This window comes from Gallus gallus, chromosome 2, assembly GCF_016699485.2.
Source record: "Gallus gallus isolate bGalGal1 chromosome 2, bGalGal1.mat.broiler.GRCg7b, whole genome shotgun sequence".
NCBI lineage: Eukaryota > Metazoa > Chordata > Aves > Galliformes > Phasianidae > Gallus > Gallus gallus.
In genome coordinates this window covers 54,493,980-54,517,992 of record NC_052533.1, presented here as the reverse complement: position 1 = coordinate 54,517,992, position 24,013 = coordinate 54,493,980, and the positions used below count along the sequence as shown (strand labels likewise).

The window sequence follows — 24,013 nt, the reverse complement described above, 5'->3', positions numbered from 1 at the left end:
GATCTAGCTGAAGATGTTCTTGTTCATTGCAAGGGAGCTGGACTAGATGACCTTCAAGGGTCCCCTTCCAACTCAAACAATTCTGTGATTCTATGAAGATTCTATGATTTTATAACTCTTCCTATATACATATTTATGTGCTTACAAGTCTGGAGTAAGTCCATAGCTTTCAGCACAGTATGTGGTGTGGCAAGAGAATTAAGTATTCCTTTATATTTTATAGGATTGATTGGATCAGTCCTCATCAGACAACATATGCAGAGAGAAGTGTCCTCCTATCATCAAACCTTTTCCAGAACCAGTGAATCAGTAGGCAGTCGCATTGCCATGGGAAAGTAAGAGGAGCTTGAAGCTTAGAAAGATTCTGATCTTTTTTTTTTTTTTTTTGCCTCCTCCAATAGCGTCCATAGAAGATAGAGATAATTTTTCACTTTTAGCTAAAAGACAATCCATCAGATTATTTAAAGGCAGTGAGTAGAACTTAAATTCTGTCTACAACAACAACTAAAAAAACCAACAACACAATGCTCGTTGGTCAATGAAATCAGTAAAAAAGTATTTAAAGCTCCTTACTTTCTTTTCACGCTCAATTTGTTTATACTTCAGGGTAAAGAAGTTCAAATCAGCCATCTCAGACTCAGTTTGCCGGGCCTCTATCAAACGACTGATGTATCTGTTTACTCGAGTTCCTGGAGTGTTGTACACGACATTGGTAGAAAAAGAGGAACGATTCCTGAGCTTTTCAGAGGCTGTCCTTAACGCTCTCCTCTGTAGCACAGATGGAAGACAGAAGCACAAGCTTTCATTAGCACTGAAATTTAACATATTCCTATTATCTCAAGTTCACGGCCACTACGAGGAATTCAGTAAGCAGAGCAACTGTATAGGATCTTATCTCAGTATGATTACCATCTTCTAAAAAGCCCCTAGATTAAATCCTGATCTCATTATTATCAGTAAAAAAAAATTCCACCTTGTTGCAGGATTTCAAACCTCATCAGTAGAAATTCTCTTTATATGCTGCCTTGAGACTTCTTCTCCACCAAGGAAATAATCAGTCTACTGAATGACAGTGGACTACAGCAATTAATCAGCTAACATATCAGTTCATAATAAATGTGTGTATTACACCTGCATACTTAAGACCTGTGGAAAGGACTCAGCATTGACTGATATGTTATTTTGGTGACTGCAGAGGAGAATGGACCTTAGCAAAAGCAGAATAACTTTTCAAGTCCTGTCTTGCTGGCTTCATATGTAGAAAGAAGCTTATTTTATTATCAAAAATAATCTTGTGAATATACATGGACTGAAACATTCAAATCCAACCTTCTGTTTTCTGTTGGTCATAGCAGAAATGCTAATTTGCCAGACATACAACTATTATAAATATTCCTAACTATTAATAAAGTTGTTACATTGCAGAAGACCTTTTAAAAAAGTCAAAGCCTAACATTTTTCCCAGACGTTATATAAAAACTATGTGCTGTCAGGAATATCATCAGGAATTAACAATTTTTATTGTTCATAATGATAAACAATGATTAATTAACAAGTGCATTGCTCAAGGTGAAGCAGAAAAATGCACCTAGAATGTTTTATAATCTGAAATGAAGCTCCATTTTTTTGTTGTTTTTTGTTTTTTGCTTTTTGTTTACCTCCTTTGGTAAATGAGAAAGGAGAACTGGCTACAACAGATAGGGAGAAGACTGAGGTACTAAATTGTGGGAATATGAGAAAAACTGTTCAGATCAGCAGCTGTGGAGTAAGATAAACAGCATGAGAAACAAGGACATCTCTAGAAGAAGAAAGAATGGCTCACAGCTCTGATTGGATAAGTGCCCGCATGAACGGTTGAAAAGTGTTTGTAGAATGCTCTGTTGACATATAAAGGGGGATGGGAAAGTTGTAGGGGAGGATGGGAAAGCTAGAAAAAGAAAACTTGTGAAGGTATATAAGTGATGTGAGAACTTGTAATAAATGATTTGGATCGTTCACATCTGAGTCCATGCATCAGAAGCTGCATTAAATGAGCTTTTTGCCTCAGTCTTCCCTGGCAGCCAGGATTCCTGTATTTCTCATGTCCCTGAAGCTTGCACCCCTGGCCCTCTAGGTGAGAACTGGGGGAGTAAATCCCCCTCTGCTGTAAGGGCAGAACAAGTCTGAGATTACCTCATTAGAATGAATGGGTACAAGTCTTTGGGGCCAGATGATATGCATCCCAGTGTCCTAAAAGAACTGGCTTATGTGCTTGCTGATCTGCTCTCCATCATATTTGAAAAGTTGTGGCTGTTGGGTTAAGTCCCCAGAGACTGAAAAAAAGGAAACATCACTCCCATTTACAAGAAAGGGAAGAAGAAGGACCTGGGGAACTACAGGCTGGTGAGCCTCACCACTGTGCCTAGGATGATCATGGAACAGATCCTCCTAGAAGACATGTTAAGGCACATGAGGGATGAGCAGGTGATCTGAGACAGCCAGCATGGCTTTACTAAGGGAAGGTCTTACCTGGCCAATCTGGTGGCCTTCTATGATGGAGTGACAGCACTGGTGGACAAAGGGAAGGAGACCGATATCATCTACCTGCACTTGTGCAAAGCCTTTGACATGGTCCACCACCACATCCTTATCTCTAAATTGGAGAGATACAGATTTGAGGGGTGGACTATTTGGTGGATAAGGAGTTGGTTGGAAGGCCGTAGACAGAGGGTTGTAGTGAATGGCACTATGTCTGGGTAGAGAATGGTGACAAGCGGTGTACCACGGGGGTCTGTCTTGGGGCTGGTGTTCTTCAACATCTTCATCATTGATGACATTGATGATGGGCTCAATGGAATGGGCTGCCCAGAGAGGTGGTGGAGTCACCGACCCTGGTGGTGTTTAAAGAGCGTTTAGATGTTGTGTTAAGGGACATGGTTTAGCGGGAACCATTGGTGAAGAGCGAACGGTTGGACTGGATGATCCTGTGGGTGTTTTCCAACCTTAGCGATTCTATGATTCTATGATTCAAGCGCACCCTCAGCAGATTTGCAGATAATACCAAGCTGAGAGGTGCGGTTGACACATTAGAAGGAAGTTAAGCCATCTACCTCTACAAACTTGAGTGGTGGGCCCATGTGAATCTCATGAGGTTCAACATAGCAAAGTGCAAGGTGTTGCACTTGGGTCAGAGTAACTCCAGATATGTACACAGACTGGGAGAAGAACTCCTTGAGAGTAGCCCTATGGAGAAGGACCTGGGGGTGCTGGTAGATGAAAAACTTAACATGAGTCAGCAGTGTGCTCTTGGAGCTCTGACAACCAGTGGTATTCTGGGACTCCATCAGAAGAGAGGTAGCCAGCAAGGACAGGGAGGTGATTGTCCCTCTCTACTCTGCCGTCATGAGGCCCCATCTGGAGTACTGTGTCCAGGTCTGGGGCCCCCAGTACAGCAAAGATCTGGAGGTGTTGGAGAAGGTCCAGAGGAGGGACATGAAGAGGATCAGAGGGCTGGAGTGCCTCCCCTACGAAGACAGGCTGAGGGAGCTGGGCTTGTTCAGCCTGGACAAAAGAAGGCTGTGGGGTGACCTAATTGCAGCCTTCCAGTATTTAAAAACGGATTACAAACAGGAGGGGAATCCACTTTTTACTTGGGTAGTAATAGGACAAGGGGGAATGATGTTAAGCTCAAGGAGGGAAGGTTTAGATTAGATGCTAAGGGGAAATTCTTTACAGAGAGTGGTGAGGTGCTGGAACAGGGCTGTGAATGCCCCATCCCTAGAGTTGTTCAAGACAGGCTTAGATGGAACCCTGAGCAGCCTGGTCTAGTATTAGATAAGAAGTTGGTGGCCCTGCCTGTGACAGGGGGGTTGGAACTCAGGGTCCCTTCCAACCCAAGCCATTCTATGTTTCTATGATTTTGTGAAGCCTATAGCATACTAACAGGGATGAACAATACAGACTTCTTTAATTACATGAAAAGAAAAAAAAAGAAGGAGAAACAAAAATGCTTCTTTGCTTTAAAATCTGATATGGAGTTATACAATGGAATGAGCTCCGTAACCTATTATTCTATTTGTAGTAGGATTGAAGTTACCGTGCTTAGTCAAATTAGCTGTTGCTCATATAATTGTTTTCACTATGTGTCTTTTTTTTTTCTCTTATTATTTTACAAAGTAGACTTACATGATATCTGTGATTAAGGGACATTACTTGTATTTCTCAGAGATCAACTGAATAAATGTATACTGAAGTAGTGTGCTGACTTCAGAGCTTTTATAGACATTGCTTGTTTAAACTGATTAGAAGACTTCTATCTCTGAATAAATCTTAAATTGAAACACAGTGTATTCCTATTAAAATCACATATCACGCTCCAAGTTAAATGTGCTGTTTCAGCTACAAAATCCTGGAACATTTGGTTCAGATAAAGAAAGTATGTCAGAACTTAACTGTATATGTTCTCCTATGAAAAAGATAAATAAAATTAACACATCCCATAGTTGTATTTTTTGTGTATATTACAAGAAACATTATAAAGAATTGTACATATTTCAAAGTCTGTGTATGTTGCTATTTTTAAATACTAGAAGAACAGTACTAATTTAAAATTGAGAGGCCATACTATGTCCACCATCTATGGTCCACCATACTATGTCCATACTATGTGACCTTTTGCATTTTAGAGAACCATCAATAGATACAACATTTTTTCTTATTTTTTATTTGTTATCAACTTCAGACTGTGGTGAACTCATGATGCAAAAGAACAGCTTTTGCTTTAATTGTAATTGCATAAATAGCCTCAGAATCCATAGTTTCTGTGTAGAAAGGCCTTAATAAAGACTTCAAATGTGAGATCTGTTATAACTGAATTTTGTCTTTAGTGTGAGAAGGCTGCATGTATTTCCCATTGTTTTTTGTGTGTTAGGCAGCACTAGCCCCAGCAGGAACACCAGAAAGAGCTGGCCAGACCATCCCATATACAATCAGACCAATTCTCTGTCCAAATGCATTACCTTATCATCATCTTCACATGTCATGACATTGGAGAAAGGGATCTCTGCTTTGAACATCTTACGACAGTGCATGAGCTGAACAAGCAGATAACAGACTGTCTTGAACTTCATTCTTTTGGCGGGCTTAATGTCTGATAGAATCAGTCCAGGAAATATCTGTTGATAAGAAAAATATTATTTGTAACTCTCATTAACATTCCAGTGCGGACGTACCTGCTATCAGATATCTACATCATCTGGAGATCAGAAGAAAGGAATAATCCAATCAAATTTTGATAAACATTATATATTCACATATGAAGAGTATTTCATCTTTTTATATACTTATCTATATTTTAATCTATTTCATATTCAAGCAAAGTATTTAAACACAGTTAATATTTTGGGAATAGTTTCCTACATAGAAATGTAGGTTATTAAAAAAAATGTCAAGTTCATAAAAGAGGCAGTATTTGTACTTCTTTAACTTAAAACATGTGGAAAAGTAGAATAAAAATATGGAGGAATTTTCTAGTAAATGATGCTAAAAATATAATTTCAATCCTGTTCTTATTCCCTCATTTTGTTACTCTATCCACCTGTAAACTCAATAAAATGAGAAAACGATTGCTTTTGCTTCAAAGACACATGCCCTGGAAGGAGATTGTGACACAATGAATTACATTTTATATCACATTTCTTCAAAGTGTGAATTATTATACCACAACAAATTATTCTCAGGGGGTAGAGCATAATCTATTTCTTTTACCATGGAGCTCCCATTTCAGCAAGAACAAATATTTTCTTGGTTAACTTTTCAGCATGTATTCAAATCTTGTTGATTTTATTAAATGTGTAGCACACAGTCATATGTTTTCACAGACAGAAAAAGAATGATCCTTTATTCCACCCTCAGTGCTTGTACCAATCTCATTCATGCTTGCAGAATATGCAAAGTAGTATTAATGAGAAAATTTGGAAGAAACTCATGCCACCACACTATGGAAATTTAAGCTTGTAAAATTAATCTCACCTGGAACAGCAAAATAAATAAGCAGCAGAAAGTTTTGTCCCTAATGCTCCTAAGTACAAAATAAAAATCATATTACAAAGATTTATTTAACTTTTCTAAAAACCCCCAATGGCATTGAAGGATTGATGTCCAGTTCTCACAATACTAGAGCAGTTTACATCATTACTTGATGTAATGTAATGATCTAGAAAATAAGGAGGATGTAAACTTGTACATTTGTTTAGTATATGATTTCATGGATATCTAAATTTAGACAGATGGAGGTGAATTACTCTATGCTTATATTCTGAATGGCATCTCAGTTATGGTTTTGATATTCTGTTTAAAACACAGTTGAGCACTTTCATTTTTGGCTAACATCTCAAACCTTTCACTGTGGACATTGCTTCAGAAAGGTCAAGGAGTTTGTTTTTTGGTCTCCATGAACTCAGAAAAGACCGTCTTAAGTACAGAGAGCTACAGAAGGTGCCAAAAAGGATTCTTTAAGGAAATGCCTCAGTACAAATGCAAGAGTGGCAAAAAATAGGCAGAATATCTTGCTAGCAAAAGATTCAAGAAGGCATCAGAAAGAAAGGCAAGTTATACCCTCCTATAAAAGAACAGAAAAGAATTTAAACTTTTCTCAGTGCAAACTTCTTACAATAGATGCATTTCTGAGTATAATGTGAAGCTTAAAACTGTTGCTCAAGCAGTATGCCCATGCCACCAACATGACTCTTCCTCAAATATATATATTTTCATGCAGTTTCCTAAACATAACTTTGAAGAAGTAGGTAGCATAAACATTCTATCGCATACCATCATCTGCTTTTTTTCTTTCTGAAGCTTATCAGCAGATGATAGTTCAATACTGTACAGACTTTGGATGTTGAAAATACAACTGAGTTTTCCAGCTTTCTATGATTCGAATCAAAGGTTGTCAGATCAGATCACTGAATAAACCAGAGTACTGTGTCTAACTCTACGCTCTTCTGCATAAAAAAAAAAAAAAAAAGGTAATCTGAAATGAGCCAGTTCAACAAAGGCTCAGAAACATAAGGGTGCTAAAAGGTATGACATATGAGAAAAGTCCGATTTTCATTTAGCTGTGAGAACACTGAGAAGAGATCACATAGCTGTCTTCAAATACCTATGTAGTAATTAGAAGCCAGAGTCATCCCCAAAATGCTCAAAAATGTATTAACCCCTGGGCTATACTGGTAGTTTCTAGCCTCCAGCTAGTCTTTGCATCACTGAACACCACTCTCTGGGTTTGATCATTCAGTTTTCAATTTACCTCACTGATTATCCAGCCCATACATAAACAGTTTGACTCTGAGAATCTTACGAGAGACAGTGTCAAAGGCCTTATCAAAATGCAGAAAACTATATTCACTGTCATCTATCTAGCCATTTCACTGTAGAAGTTCATCAAGGTGGTCAAGCATAACTTTCCCACGGCAAATGCATGTTGACAACTCTTGATGATTTTCCTGTCCTTCACATGTCTGGAAACGGCTTCAGGGTTTACCTGTTTTTCATCTTTCCAGGGGAGGAGGGAGACTGACTGGGTTTTAGTTCTCTGGCTCCTCATTCTTGCCCTAACTGAAGGCAAGAATGATGTTTGCTCTCTATCAGTCCTTAGGCATCTCTCCCAGTTGTCAGGATCACTCAAAGATTATTGGGAGTGCTCTCACAGTCATACAGCATGCTAACTCAGCACTCTTGGGTGAATGCCATCAAGACCTAACGTATGTCCAGTTTGTTTCAGTATTTCAAGACCTGATCCTCTTCCACCAAGGGTACATTTTTCTTGCTCCAGCCTTTCTCTCTGGTCTCTGGGACCTGGGATTATTGAAGGCCTGGTTGGTAAAGACTGAAGAAAGGAAGACATTCAGTACCTCAGTCTTTTCTATTTCCAATGCAACCAGATCTCCTATGTCATTCAGCAGCGGGTCAACATTTTTCCTAGTGTTTCTGTTGTCAATGTGGTTACAGAAGCCTTTCTTGTTATCTTTGACATCTATGGCCAGATTAAATTTTATTTGGATTAAATTTTAATTTGGATTAAATTTTATTTGGGCTTTAGTTTTTCTAAGTTAATCTCTGTATTCTTGGACAATAATTCTGTACGACTCTCAGATTACCTCCACTATCTGTGTGTTTCATCTTTGTGTTGGAGTTTGGCCTGGATCTCCTTTTTCATCCACAAAGGCCTCCTGGAATTTCTGTCTGACTTCCTGTTCATTGGGATGAGGAAGCAAGACTTGAGTATTAACCAGGATCCTAGGATCCTTTTCCCTTTTCCCAGGTCTTTCACCCATGAGACTCTTCCACACGGATTCTTAAAGAGGCCAAAGTCTGCTTTCCCAAAGTCCAGGGCTGTGACCTTTCTTTTTACCACTGTTCCTGCCCTCAGGATCCTGAACTTCACCATCTTATGGTCACAACATCCAAGACTGTCTTTGACCTTCATATTCACAACAAGATCCATGTTTTTGGTGGGATGAGATCCCCACAGAGGTATCTCCTTTTTGGCTCATCTATCACTTCAAGATGGAATTTACCAGAAACGCTCTCCAGGAAAGTCCTGGATTGCTTGTAAGGTCTCAGTCAGCAACTCCTCCTTCCTCATGCAGAACACCATACACTCCAACTGATCTCTTGGGAACAGAAGGGACAATTTCTGCTCCTCATTTTCCTAAAGAGCCTGTATCACTTCATTGCGACACTCCAGTCATGAGAGCCATTCTACTAGATCTCTATGACTCTGATGAGATTACAGCCCTAAAACTTAGCAAATCTCTAGCTCCTGTAATATTCATTCACCATGGTACTTGCATTAGTAAAACAAGCACTTACTAGAGGCACCCTAGAGTGCCAGATTACCTTAAGGGGTTTGGGGAATTTTTCCATAACAGTACCTTGTTGTCACTTCTTTGTTGACATGCAAGGCTGGTACTGATCCTACTTAAACCCCATTTTGTTACTTTTATGATCCCTACCTGTCAATGCCCCACTTAAAATATATTGGTCCCACTTAAAATATAGTTTTGCTCCACTTTATGAGCTGGATCTCATCTCTCCCAAGCAGATGCTGATCCACAAACAGGGTGCCATTATCATAAAACCAAAACCATATCACCAACACTGGTTTTACAACCACATATTGACTTTCACTATGCAGTGGAATTACTAGGTCACCACCTGAAAAAATATATGAGCATGTGAGTGCCTGGAGCAGGGGGTATGCGGGGGGGCTAGAATCACCCTTTCTGTCTCAGCAATGCTTCTGGGAGCATGTGTGCAGTCTGAGTCTGTGTGGGTTTCTGTTTCCCCTTCCCCCCGCCCTTCTCCTGCAGTGTTAGAGTACAAATGGGGGAGGGCTGTGTTCCTCAGCTCGCCCCTTTCTCCAAACTGTTGCTGGGAGGGGTGAGTTAATCCCTCTGTCTTTGATATATTTTCCTATAGCGACTATATCTAAAATAAAGGCTCTGTCATCACCTTTGTTTTCTCTACACACTATCTGTGCCCTCCTCCTAACAGCATTTCCCCCTACAAGCAGGATTCAAGAGAAAACCACCTGCACTCCGTGTCTTTGTTTACTTTCCTTAGAGCTCTGTCAGATGCCAGAGGTTTTCCCTAGCAGTACTGCTTGTTCTCACATGGAACACAGGAAGTTGTAGTAGTGAGAAAGGTATACAGGATTCCACAGTACCACACAATATCCTGGAATTGTACCTCCACTGGCTGCCAGTTGGCAGGTCAGATGAATCACTGGCTCTAGCTGATAGGTCAGATGAGTGCCTTGGTCTCCTGCAGCAGGGACTCATTCATTACATCTTGTGGTTGGAGTCTAATACAGGCTGCCTGATCAAGAGGAGCCTGATGACAAGGCTTTCTTGCTTCAGCTACAAGAAGCATCATACAGGCTTGCATCCTGATGGGAGATTTCAACCACACAGATAGCTGCTGGGAAAGAACACAGCAGGCTACAAGCAATCCAGAAGACTCCTGATGTGCATTAAAGATAACTTTCTTGTCCAGGCATTAGACAGAGGAGAATCGTTACTGGTGTTCATCAGTGCAAATGAACTCATTAAAGAGGTTAAGATTGGAGGCAGTTTGGGCTATAGCAACAGTGCTCTTGGTGAGTACATGGTCTCAAGGAACATGGGCCTGGGAAAAAGCAACGTCACGACCTTAAACTTCTGAAGAGAAAACTTCCAGATGCTTAAGGATTTATTGGATGAGATCCCCTGGAAAGCAGTCCTTAGGGACAATGAAGTTGAGCAGAGCTGGCAACTCTTTAAAGACATCTTTCTGAGAACACAAGAGCTCTCCATCCCCATGTGTAAGAAGTCAGGGATGAGAGGCTGGAAATCAGCATGACTGAGCAAGGACCTGCTGGCCAAGCTGAAAAGGAAATGCATAGGCAGTGGAAGAAGGATATGTGGCCTGGAAAGATTGCAGAGATGCTGTCTGAACATGTAGCGATGAGATCAGAAGAGCCAAGACAGAGATCGAACTGAATATGGCAAGGGGCATGAAAAATAACAAGAAGGGATTATGCAGATGCATTAGCCAGAAGAGAAAGGCCAAGAAGAGTGTGCTCCTAATAATAAATGAGAACTGAGAAATGGCAATGAATTCAGTAAAACAAGTTAGGTTAAAAGTTATGTGCCTTCACGGGGTGCTGAATCGGCAGCTACAGATCTGACATTTCTAAGCCAGGTTTTAGATGCTGGTAATAGATGCTTTTCTACAGACTTAGACAGTTACTACAGACAGGGAGTCTCCTGTTTCTCCAAATAACATCGTTAGCTATCCTATCTCTGGAATGCAAGGTAGCAGGCTCGGAGAGTAAAAACCACAAATTAACGAAGAAGCAATGGATTGGTGGATGAAGTTGTAGCCGATAAGATGACCAGCTAGAGCTAAGTCAGCATCCTCCAACTCGACCCAGGTCAAAGTGTACACAGCGAGAAAGACATACAGCCTTCATTAGAAAAAACCACCAGATGACCACTGGGAGATATCATGCATATGTAAAATAACTGAGACTCAGGGTGGGGAAAAATGTCAGTCATTCTTGGGACTCATCATAATAACCCAAACTTTCCTTGGAAATCTAATGCGCATGTAAGCAGCTTGTTCTTTAAGTATGCGCCTTTCTTGCCCTCTGGTATGCAGGCTAGGTGGAAATGCCCCCTCTGCATCCCGTGTGGGTGTGCAGTGCTGAGTAAACATACCTGCTTTAAGACTACTCTGTGGTTATAGAGTTTGATTCTGCACATCAGCATCAACAGACACGAAAAAGGCTGAGGTACTCAACCAGTTCTTTGTCTTCACTGGCAATCAGGATTCCCATGCCTTTCATGTCCCTGAAACTCTAGGTGTGGGTTGGGGGAGCAAAATACCTCACACCGTAAGCAAAGAGAAGGTTCAAGACCACCTGATGAAACCGAACAAGTACAAGTCCATTGGCTCTGAGAACATGCATCCCAGAGTCCTGAAAAAAACTGGCTAATGTAGTTGCCAAGACACTCACCATCAAATTTGATGTCTTTGCTGCCACATAAAGTTCCTAGTGACTGGAAATAGGGAAAATATCATTCTCCTTTTTAACAATGATAGGATGGAAGACCTGAAATATTACAGGCTGGTGAGCTTCATGTCTGCTCCTGGGAAGATCATGGAACAGATACTCCTGGAAGCTCAAATATTCAGGTATGTGCAAGACAAGGAGGTGATCTGTAACAGCCAGCTCAGTCCTCCTCTGCTTGCTCTCATGAGGCCCTATCTGGAATACTGCATCCATGCCTGGAGCCCTCAGCAGAAGAAAGACATTGAACTATTGAAGTGAGTCCAGAGGAGAGTCACAAAGTTAATCAGTGGGCTGGAGTACCTCTCCCACAAAGAAAGGCCGAGAGAACTTGGCTTGTTCAGTCTTGAGGAGAGAAAGTTCCAGGGAGATCTCCTTGCTGCCTTTCATTACTTAAAGGGAGCTTATAAACAAGATAGAGAATGCCATTTTACATGATCTGATAATGATAAAACAAGGGGGAATAGTTTTAAAGTAAAAGAAGGGAGATTCAAATTAGAAGTTATGAGGAAATTTTTCACTTGCAGTCACTGGAACAGGATGCCCAAGTTGTGGATGCCCTACCACTGGCAGTGCTCAGACCAAATTTGGATGAGGCCCTGGGCATCCTGAGCTAGTGAGTGGCAATCTTGCTCACAGCATGGAGGTTAGAACTAGATTATTTCTAAGGTCTCTTCCAACTCAATCCATTCTATGATGCTAGGACATGTCATTTCTTCCTGGTGTTCTTGCATGGTTTAGGTTTTAAGGGTCCAGATTTTGGCTTCTATTCTACACTGAGGGCAGTGAACCCCTTTCTAGGTGTAAGCCCTTGGATGGGGCAGGAGTCTTCCTCTTGGTGCCAGCTTCCATACCTTTCTTTCTACAGGGGTTACATATACAGCAGCAATAGGGATGGACACTGTTAGCTTCTCTTATTTAGTTGGGATCTTACAGACTTCAAATTATTGCATCACAGAGAAGATTCCATAAACCTCCCATCTTTTCTGATGCTATGAAGATTGTTCACTTCTTCTATTAATATCTCCACCTGATAGCACGGCTCCTCCAGGACAGCACACCTTCTGCATGATAGTGGACCACCCCCCTTAGCATCAAAGTTAGGCCTTTGTGACTTCCTGCATCCTGGGATGTGGAAGGCTGTATCTGCCATGCCATGTGGAGCATCATCTGCCTTAAAGTTTTCAGTCCAGCAGGGATAGCTGTTCCAACAACTACTGGCAAAACATCTCTGTGGCATGTCTGTGATAGTTAATCATCTCAGTTCAACTGTGAACACCCTTATTCAAGCCATTTTCTGTAAACTACAGCACAAACTACTGTATCTTTTGGCTGCTTCTCTTATGAGCAATGTGTTGTATTTTCAAAAGTCAATCTAGTGGTGAACTTGGCCCTGCTTCGACCGAGGGGGTTGATCACACACTCTCCAGAGGCTCCTTCCCCCAATGTATTGTGTAATACTATAAAAATGTGTGGAACACATATTTCCATAGTTCCTGGATGGGCTTGGCCCTAAATATGCAAAAGATATTGCCATGCACACAAGTAGGGCACAATGGCTGTTGTTGATCTTGGATAATTTTATACATAGCTTTTTTGTTTGTTTGTTTGTTTGGTGGTTGCAGGACCTATAGATTCTTCCCCATGATTGAAGATGTTCCATTCTACTTAAATATACAGCATTAAAAAAGCACAAAAAAAAAAAAAAAAAGGAACTCTTTCATTTTACAAATCTTGTCGCTTCATTATTGTTATTATTTTTTTACAGCAGAAATATGCCTTATGACACAAATAATCAGAAATAAGGTTAAGAGATGAGATTAAGAGCAGTCTGAAAGCATCCAGACTATCCACAGCTTTGTGAACATTCTTTAGTACACAGAAAACATACAAGTGCTGATTAAAATTCTGGGAAAACACCTGTGTTTGAATCTCATGATACTCTGGTAAGGGATAAATTGGTGCTTATCTGGGATTCTCAGAAACAGTAGCAGACCATTGCCACCCTGACTATATTCAGCCACAGTGCTTAAAACAACACTGGAAAGAAGATACCAATGATATTCAAAGTACATTCACAGTAACCATAAATGTGGTAGCACTGTATCTGTCTGTGCTTTGTATCTTCAAGTATAGGCACTTGGTAACAGTATCTGTTTCCATACTGTCTGCAAGCCATTGAACTTCCTGATTATCATTTTGTCCTGAGATAAGTGAGCAAACTGTATTTTTTTCTCTAAATGTATCATTAGGCATTTGCTTTTCTATCCTACCATCCTTTTGTTTATCATTCCTCAGCTAACCCTCAGAAAAGTATTTACTATCTTTTATCATTAAGCAACACAGTTCCGTAAAACTAATTACTAGCATTTGGAATGGCGGAGACATTGTTTGACACAGAAATAGAAGTTTTTAGCAGCTGTGAAGACTAAAACAATTTAATAAAAGAGAAATGCTACACAAATTCCCTGCATTTCTCCCTTCTGCAGAATCCCTGTTTCTGAAGGGGGGGCGAGGGGGGGGAGGGTGGAAGGAGAAAGGAGAGGAGAACATAAGAACATTGCAGTATATAATGAATTCTACCATCAGTGGTAGTCCAGATAGTCCAAGTTCTAGTAGTAACATGCACAGGCAACTTCCAGTGTTGGGGTGTGTATATTCCAGCAACTAGAAACAAGCTAGAGTTTCTCTTAAAGGCTACATATATGACTTTTAATACAGATCTGCTAAAGTTAACTGTGATATTGAAACTTGAAACATCCAAGTTAGGCATTTGAAAACCATAGTTAAGACCCCGGAGTAGGACTTGTCAGCCACTCAGAACAAAAATCACAGTGGACACTCTTAAGCATGACAGAAATGGTAGCTGGAGAAAAGAAAACAGAAATCATCACAGTGTGTGTCCAATGATGAGCTCAGATGCCTAACTTGGGGTATTTCAAGCAAGAACTTGCTGTGTGCTAACAAAGGAGACTGTCTGAGTAGTTGGAGAAGTTTTCACATACTCTACATTAACTGTAAACATCTCTTATTCTGTTACTACCTAGAGTAGAAGAATCAGAGCTCTAGCATTTCAAAATATGTAAACTGGCCTTTAGGACATAGGAACAGAACAGAGATGGTAGCTCTTTAAGGACACCCTTCTTCAAGCACAAGAGATCTCCATCCCCCAGCAGAAGAAATTGAGCAGAGGAGATTGGCAACTGGCATGGCTGAGCAAGGACCTGCAGCTTAAACTGAGGGAAAAGAGGGAAATGTACAGGAAGAGGAAGCCGGATTGTGTAACCTGGGAAGAATACAGGGACATTGTTCACATGTGTAGAGATAGGATTAAGAAAGTCAAGACACAGATAGAGCTGAACTTGGCAAGGGATGTGAAAAATAAGAACAAGGGGTTCTACAGGCACACAGACCGGAGGAGATAGGACAAGGAGCATATTCTGCCTCTGAGATATGAGGACAGAGAACTGGCTTCCTCAGACATGGAAAAATCTGAGGTGCTCAATGAGTACCTTGCCTCAGTCTTCACTGATGGTCAGACTCCCCACATCAGCCAGGACCCTGAACTTCTAGGTATGGGTGAGAGGAATGTATTCTGTCCTGCTGTAACAGTGGAACAAGTCTGAGACCTCCTTATGAAACTGAATGTATATGGGGCTGGATGATATGCATCCTAGGGTTCTGAGAGAGATGGCTGATGTTCTTGCTGAGCCACTCTCCATCATATTTGAAAAATCATGGCTGTTGGGTGAAATGCCTGTTGACTGGGAAAAGGGAAACATTTCTCCCATTTTTAAGAAAGGGAGAAAGGATGACCTGGGGAACTACAGGCCAGTGAGACTCACCTCTGTGCCTGGGAAGATCATGGAGCAGATCCTCCCAGTTACCATGTTAAGGCATGTACAAGATGAAGAGGTGATCTGGGACAGCCAGCATGGCTTCCAGCCATGACCAGGGCAGATTGTGCCTGACCAATCTGGTGGCCTTCTATGATGGAGTGACAGCATTGGTGGACAGGGGAAGGGCAACAGATGTCATCTTCTTGGACTTCTGTAAAGCCTTTGATATGGTCTGTCCCTACATCCTTCTTTCTAAATTGTAGAGGTATGGATTTGAAAGGTGGACTGTTTAATGGATTAAGAACTGGTTGGCTCATTATAGCCAAAGGATTGTGGTTCATGGCTCTATGTCTGGGTGGAGGCCTGTCACAGGTGGTGTCCCCAAGGGTTGGTCTTGGGACCGGTGCTCTTCAATATCTTAATCAATGACACAGACAGTGGAATCAAGTGCATCCTCACCAAGGTTGCAGATGACACCAAGCTGAGTGGTGCGGTTGATACACTGGAGGGATGAGAGGCCATCCAGAGAGATCTGGACAGGTTAGAGAAGTGGGCCCATGTGAACCCAATGAGGTTCAAAAAGGCCAAGTGTGATGCACTTGGGCTGGGGCAATCCCAGGTATTTATACCAACTGGGGGAAGATCTCCTTGAGAGCAGTCCTGTGGAGAAGGTCTTGGGGGTCCTGCTGGACAAGAAGCTGGACATGAGCCAGCAGTGTGTGCTCACAGTCCTGTAGGCCAACTATATCCTAAGCTGCATTAAAAAAGGGGTGGCCAGCAGGGAGAGGGAGGTAATTGTCCCCCTCGACTCAGCTCTTGTGAGGCCGCATCTGGAGTACTGCGTCCAGGCCTGGGAAACCCAGTACAAGAAAAACTCAGAACTCTTGGAATTAGTCCAGAAGAGGGTCACTAAGATGATCAGATGCTGGAGCACCTCTCCTATGAGAAGAATTTGAGGGAACTGGGCTTGTTTAGCTTGGAGAAGAGAAGGCTCTGGGGAGACCTCGTTGTAGCCTTCCAATACTTGAAGGGAGCATATAAACAGGAGGGGGAATGGCTGTTTACGAGGGTAGAGAGTTATAGGACAAGGGGGAATGGTTTTAAACTGAGACAGGAGATTTAGGTTAGATATCAGAAGGAAGTTTTTCACTCAGAGGGTGGTGACGTTGGCGCTGATGTGGAACAGGTTGCCCAGAGAGGTTGTGGATGCACCGTCCCTGTATGCATTCAAGGCCAGACTGGATCTGGCTCTGGGCAACCTGGTCTAGTGGTTGGTGAACCTGCTGATGGTAGGGGGGTTGAGATCCTTTTCAACCCAGACCATTCTATGATTCTGTGATTCAAAAGGGCTAATAGGCAATAAATGTAAAAATGTCATCAGAATGAATTAGTCCAGGAAGCTGGCAAAGCGTGACTGTGAACACTTGAGACACTGTGGACAAGATATTTAGTAGAGACATTGCAAAAGAGTCCTGTGGAATCACTAGCCATACAAATGGATTTCCTATTCCATACATGCTCTGTGGAAAACACAGTTTAACACACTTGAGAAATGAGAACAATTTTATAACCATGGCACGTTGATGTAGAGTTATTCACTAGAATTGTTCAATCAAATCAAGTTTGTTGAGAAGGAAACTTCTTACAAATACAGATGGAACTTCAGGTTTAATTGCAGCAATGAAAATAATTAAGTAAATGCAGTAATTTTCTGCCCATTCTTTCACAGAATTTACCGCCTCAGCTTTCCCTTCCTTGTTTTTTCCACTTGTTCACATGATGATGCTTAAAAATATTTCAGCATCTAATTTTGAGATTAATTGTGAGAATGTTTCCCAGTGTAGTGGAAATACAAGTCATGGCCTGAAATGTTGATGGAGCACTTGCTGGGAAAGCAGGGCCAACTCAGGGGAGCTCATGTGCATGCAATGCACCTGAGTGACTGGAAGGGGTGGAGCCAGGATCTACCCCTTCCCAGACCTCATTTAAGGGTTGGCAGGGGAGGCAAGTGCATCTCTTGCTGGAGATTCCTGCCTACTTGAGGCCTTCCAAAGGTAAGCAGCTTTTTCTTTTCATTTCTGAATCTGTGGCTGTTGGATTTGGGCTTGTCCTCATTTGCTGCAGCTAAAGACTTTGCCACCCCTCTTTTATTGCAGTTCTTTTCATCACATTAAAGTGTTAGACTTTGCCAAGTTGAAATTTGCACTATGATAAATTATAGTGGTACAGCAATTATATATATTAAATTTCTTCACTTAAAAAAATATTATTAAGACATGAAAGAAATTGTATAAAGAGTCTATCTAAGAAGTTATGCTTGTAAAATACTGTAATTGCTAACAGTGGTTCACAGATAAAAGTGATTTATAAATAAAATGGCAAGCATATGTACTATGTATTTCATCTGTGCAAAGCACAATTTCAATTATGAAACAATCTGTATTGTCTGCTCTATACTGTTGCATGAAATTAATTTGATTCTGGAGGAAAAACAAGATTTCAAATGACCTAGAGGAAGGACATAAGCAGATAAAACCTATTACTTGTGGTGGAAAAGTATGGAGACTAGTAATCTATTTTAACATTAAATGCATATAATTTACTTTATGAGAAGAATTTATGCTGATTAACAGTAAAGGAAGATGTTGGACTCAAAGTCAAAAAATATTGTCTCTTCAAGCAGGAGAGTGATTTGTTTATTTTCTAACTACCTCTTGCTGACAAGACTGTAACATAAGAAGTATAAAATTGCATGTTTATGCTAGATGTAAAAATGTATGACACTGTGACAGCCTTTGCCCACTTTTCTTACAGCTGTTGTCATGCAAGTTGGAACATATCTCTGGGTTGCTGAATGTCTGCTGATTGTATCATGAGTCAAATAAATTAACTGATTGAATTCAACCTTTGGAGTTGTTAAATCCATCTATATTTTGAACTGCCATATCCATCTGCATTTCACATTAAATTATGCTACGGGTGTTTGCTGTAGATAGACAATTCAGAAATTTCTAACTTTTACAAGAGCTCTTACACCTTAAGTAGTAGTTTTCAAAAGATTTTCCTGAGCTGTGTTTGCATTTTAAGAGCATTCAGGTTGAGAACCATCAGGTTTTCAATATGGTTTTCCTAATGTCATAAGAACGACAATACTCATTTTCCTTAACCATTGCTTTAAGTTCTCTTTTCAAATAGACTGCTTGTACTTACATATGTCTATGATTATTATTTGGGCAAAAATAAAATAGAATTTTAGCCACTGACTTTGGAACATTCAAGGCATGATTTGCTGAGGAAAAATATGTAAAAATACAGTGCCTTTCTGCTAACTGGCATCTACTTCCTTCCAATTGGATAACTAAGCACGTATTCAGAAAAGGTGTAAACCCTTTTACTTAGGATTTTCACAGTGGTCATAGCATTACTCAGACCTCATACAATATAGCAACGACTGTCCAACCCACAAAAATGATTTTCTGAGGCTGCCTGGCATGTACAAGGTAAGGTAGAAAGGACAAATGTCAGCCCTTTCAGAAATTTATTTGTGCAGAAAAGTTGTAAAAATATCATTCCCTTCTGGATATTCTTTTGATGTTTTTATATTAATTTCCATTACTTTCATTTTACAGACTTTTTTAAAGCATGAACAGATGTGGTACACTTTTCATGAACGCCCATCCCATATGCTATTCAAATAGTATCTGCATCTACTGTGTGATTTACGCTGTCACAAGTAGAAGATAAAAAACACATTTGAATATATGCATTCAAATATATACGTAGTTGGTGAATAGCTGATTAGCACATTAGTAGAAATGTTGCAGATGGTGATTTGCAACCCATCAGAATCTAACTGTTTACTACAGTCAAGATATGCTGTAGGATCCATTATATATTAATATATAGGAATCCTTTTATAAAATGTATCTATAGTCTTTACCTATGGTTTTCCTATCTTCTGTAGACTCCTTTCCCAAAAACAATTCTATTGTCTACTGTTAATTGTCTATTGAATTATTTTTCTTTGCCTTATCTCTGGAACTAGTGAAGTTACTCAGTGAAGCAGGTTCCCTTAAGCTGGCAATGAGTAACAATGATGGCAGGCCCGCTTCTGTAAAAGCAAACACTCGCATAATGAGAAATCTTTCTACTCAGAAAAAACTTGATAATTTCTTACTTCTCTGGATAGCCAAGTAGTTGTAGCGTAGGAAATCTGCTTAAATTGTCAATGTGGGACTGTTTTTTATCTAATGAAAATAACAAAAAAAAAATCTTTCTAAAACTAGAGTTATAAGCAGAGAGTGCAGTAACGTAGAAAAAGCAAGTAAGCTCAAGAAAAAATCCACCTAGTTATCACTGAGGTCACAGCCAAATATTAGGAAGTGTTAATGGTGTAGGAGTAACTACATAAGTGAAGACTAGCTAACTTCACTACCTGTGCTGAGTGCCCTGTCATGTTTAACTTCTACACCATGCTATTGGTCATATCAGATAACAAAATTATGATTGTTAGTTGATTCAATAAAAGATTAAAATAATTGGGAACACTTTATAATTTGTTCACATTTAAAATGTAACTGGTATGTGAATAAGTCTTCATATGTTGTTATTCTTGGCTTAGTTGATCTGTCTAATGAAAGACATTTCTCACAGATAAAATATGGGAAAATGTGGAGTATGTGTCTACTAAATAAATCTGATTTTCTTTTTTAAAGTACTGACTGATCCTATTTACTTTTTTAAGTTCAACAGATTCTTGGCCATCTGTTGCTGGTAATACTTTTTTTTTTTCTTTTTTTTTTTTCCATTTGTCTTGACATCTTATCTGCTATAGTCCAAACTAATATCAGATGATGCATAAGAAATGAAAAGTCTCTGCATTTCAGCTACTGGGGCTCCTGAGAAGGGAATGCAATATTGCATCATCAGATACCTGAATTCACCTAGATACTCGACCTTGTCTGTGCTTCAAGGGTAGTTTTCTCCTTCTATGTCTCCAAAGATCAAGACAGGAGGGGATTACAGGTCTATATTTTGAATCTAAATATACTACTATGAACGTTTCTATTAGTATCTTGTGGTCTAATGATGAATATGCAAGTTTACAAAGACAGCGGATGGCTGTGACACATAGCAGAGTGACATATTGATTATTCTGTGAGTCCAGTGAAGAAGCCTGTCAATACCAGTAAAACTCATGAAGTGTTTCTTTCTGTTAGACTGGCTGTGTTGATGCATGCAAGAGAGGTGATGTCAGCCAAGCTGTAGTACAGCATCTGTTATTTCTACAAACTCATCAGCAACACCCATGGGTAAAAATGCGTTTAGTTTATGTAGCTAGTACTAATCAATCACTTGTGTCTCAGCAGTCATCAGTAGTTTCTCAGCAGTCTTGCAAGCAAGAAGAAATATGTGCTTGTGCGTAGATTCTCATCTTTGTACATTAAACCTACATTTGAGTGCTTTAACATGTAAATGCCAAGATTGTACTGAAAATTCTTTGACCACTGTTTTATGCAGTGGAGTTGAAAGAACGGTTTCTATATGTAATGGCTGCATTTATCCCCTTTACCCTCTACTTGTCATTGTCTACCAACATGTCCAAAATTTTCCTAAAATTTAGTTCTTATTTATCATCTAAACACAAAATGAAGCCTGACACGTAACGTGGGGAATGAAATCATACATAGTGCTGTGGGAGTGAAAACAATGGTTAAAACAAAACAAACAATTACAGTCAGCAAGATATCTATCTTAATCAATCCCTCCTTTATGATTTTGCTTGAAATTTTGGTGGGTTTTTGGGGGGATTTGTTAATTCAGGAACTAATTTTATCTTCAAGAAAGCTAACGAAAAATTCTCACTGTTAATGGAAACAGAATGTAGCCCACTTGTTTTCTCTATTTTATTTCATAAATTACAAAAACAAATCTAATCATATGCAGCAGCAGAAGAATAAAACAAGGAAGAAGAATAAAACAATTGCAAGAAGAATATCTCTCTAAAAACAAGTTGTGTTAGAAGAAGCACACAATAAGACAGCTTCATAGCAGCCTTCTAGGGATAAAACAACTTAATTTTTCATTCCTAGAATCAGAAAACTCTGGTGACCTGATTTCCAACACTTTCAAAAAATCTCTACGAATCATCAAATTCACACTAGGAAACTGACTGCAGATCTGGCATTCAAGGTAATCTGCTCTTCTTGGTTGACTTTTTGTTAAACATCTGTTAGTGGAAGCTTGGTAACACTCTCAAGAGCAGACCTTTGAATTCCTTAAAAACTTCATTTTTGTTGTTTTTGTACTTTCAGACTTGATTATTAAAATTTCCCTCTACAAATCAAATCCCTGAATGAAACTTGTTTGGGTGGTCTCAGAAAATAATGGTAAAAAATTTGTATTCTGAGTTTTCTGGCTCAAAAAATTATAAAGAACAATAACGACCCTCTCAACATGTAAACATGTTATGCCAGTTAACTAAGATAAGATTAATTTGATGTTGAAAATGTTATCATTCAAACATATTCAGTTTGTTCAAACTATGGACTTGCAGGACATCCTACTGATGTCACAGATTCTTTTTTTTACAGTATAAAGGTTGTCCTAAATATGATAATTGCTTATGTTATTTTTATTCATGAAATTTTCAGGTTTTCAGGATTCAAGGTGTCACTAACTGATTGAGGAATAAAGAAGTAACTGAATGAAACTGCTTAAAGGTCACCAACTGTCACCGATTTCACAACATGCTAACACTCAATTACCATTACACTGCTGAGACTCTACTTATTCTGAAGATTTATCTAGAATGAGGAGTCATGGCCATTTCTATCAATGTCGCTAAATCCTGAATAACATCTAAGAAGTGATGTTCCTGCTCAAATGAGCTAAAATCTTCTCTTACCTTGTTCTTTTCACACTTTCAATTTTCTGTTCTCCACCAAAAGGAAGAAAAGAGCAGATAACATTATTGTTCCTTGCAGTTCTGCTGACTTACTTCTCTTTCCCCAGTGTTTTTCCAGGGGTCTGACAAAAGGAATAGGCTGAAGGGAGAGGGGAGCATGATAAAATCTGGGGGGAAGGTGGCTGTGATAGGAATGAGATCACCAAATTCAATGCAGTAGTCTGAGGTGGCAGAGCAAGGAGGGAAAATTATTTTTAATTTGTCATGAGCAGCTCAGCTTAGGAGGAGAAAATGCATGCTTTGGACAACAAATGTACTATCTCTTGCAATCTTAGAAAATTTACTTGTCTTGAGCATAAATAACTGATCTGTGGTACGTATATGTATTTGAAAGCACAATGGTTGACTCCTGCCTCTTCCTCTGACTTAGATAAAAAGACTTATGTTCTGCAGCTTGGCAAGATTTCTAGATTTCCAGGGAACATTAGTTCAATTATTGCTAAATTCATTTAACAGTCCTTTCTGCTGAGGGCATGACGTGCCTGAAAATACTGGTTTTTCTGCATCTATTCATTAGGGATTCCTACAGGTCTAGCAAGGGAATCATCAATATCACAAGTGGTTGTATAAAGCATTATGAGGGCATGAGTAAATTGACATGGCAATATGGAAATGAAAGAGCAAAGAAAAATAGCCAAGCTGTCAAGCATTAGTGATCTGAAACATTCTTTTGAAGGGAAGTGACATAGATATGAGTTACATTTTTGGACTAATGAATCTTATTTCTGATACAATTATTACAGAATCCTAAAACTTCTTTTTTTTTTTTTTTTAAGTAAGTTGAGTAGTTATTTTAATTTTAAAATTCATCGATCATCTTCTCAAGGTATTGTACAAGGTTAGCTTTGTTTTTAGCCTTCCTGTCTCAGTATGTATGTGTATATATATATATATATAAAATAATCTAATTTGAAGCGTTTAAAAACTTTTAGAAAGAAGAAATCCCAGTATTGCCTCTGTTTTCAGAGTATCACAGAACAGTTGTTAAGCTGCAAAACCATGCTACAGAACAACCAAGAATTTGTGGAGCCTACCTTTCTCCTGTGGGATGGCACAATAAAGTATGTTTCAATATTATGTTTCTTCAAGAAACTATTCCTTTCATGGCCATATCCTGGTTCTACTTCATAGTCCCCATTTAGGCACTCTAGGGTGGTCTTTGTAATATGAACTTTCCTGGAGAGAAAAATAGGATGTTTTTCTTTAAAGCAATGATGTATCACTAGTTGCTACTGTACGAAAGCTCATAATAGGCTCTGTATCTTTAGCCACATAAATCATAAAGTATTTATAGCAAAATGGTAACTTCAATATCTCCAGTGATTTGTAGAAAGTGTAGGTCTGCACATTACCTTTCACGTTGTGTGGTTTTGTTAATTTATTTCACTGTCTGTTGTGAAAAACACTCCAAACTTCTTATGTGCATAAAAGATAAAATTTTTGTTCTTCTTATCCTGTTTCCCTTTACAGTTCTCAATTGTACCGTTTACTTACTCTGTTTCATAGGCAGATTTCTCATCCACTTTTTTAGGGAAGCACAGCCATTTTTGACACAATATGTGAGTCTGCATATCCAAAAAACTATCTTCACATTTTCTCCTGAAAGATCACTCA

At 39.4% G+C, this 24,013-nt stretch overlaps 1 protein-coding gene across 4 annotated transcripts in view; it reads right to left on the bottom strand.

Moving 5' to 3' along the window:
* ADCY1 (adenylate cyclase 1) overlaps window positions 1-24,013 on the bottom strand; it is a 192,526-nt gene that overhangs the window by 57,761 nt on the left and 110,752 nt on the right. For all 4 annotated transcript variants that reach the window (XR_003073678.3, XR_003073677.3, XR_003073679.3 and 1 more), the window contains exons 7-9: window positions 23,434-23,575; window positions 4,998-5,153; window positions 574-768 (exon numbers count right to left, since the gene is read on the bottom strand). Coding sequence is in view for 1 of the 4 variants with exons in the window: in XM_418883.8 (XP_418883.4) it covers window positions 574-768; window positions 4,998-5,153; window positions 23,434-23,575 (493 nt within the window). In the remaining 3 variants the exon portion in view is untranslated. The remainder of the gene's footprint in view (window positions 1-573; window positions 769-4,997; window positions 5,154-23,433; window positions 23,576-24,013) is intronic.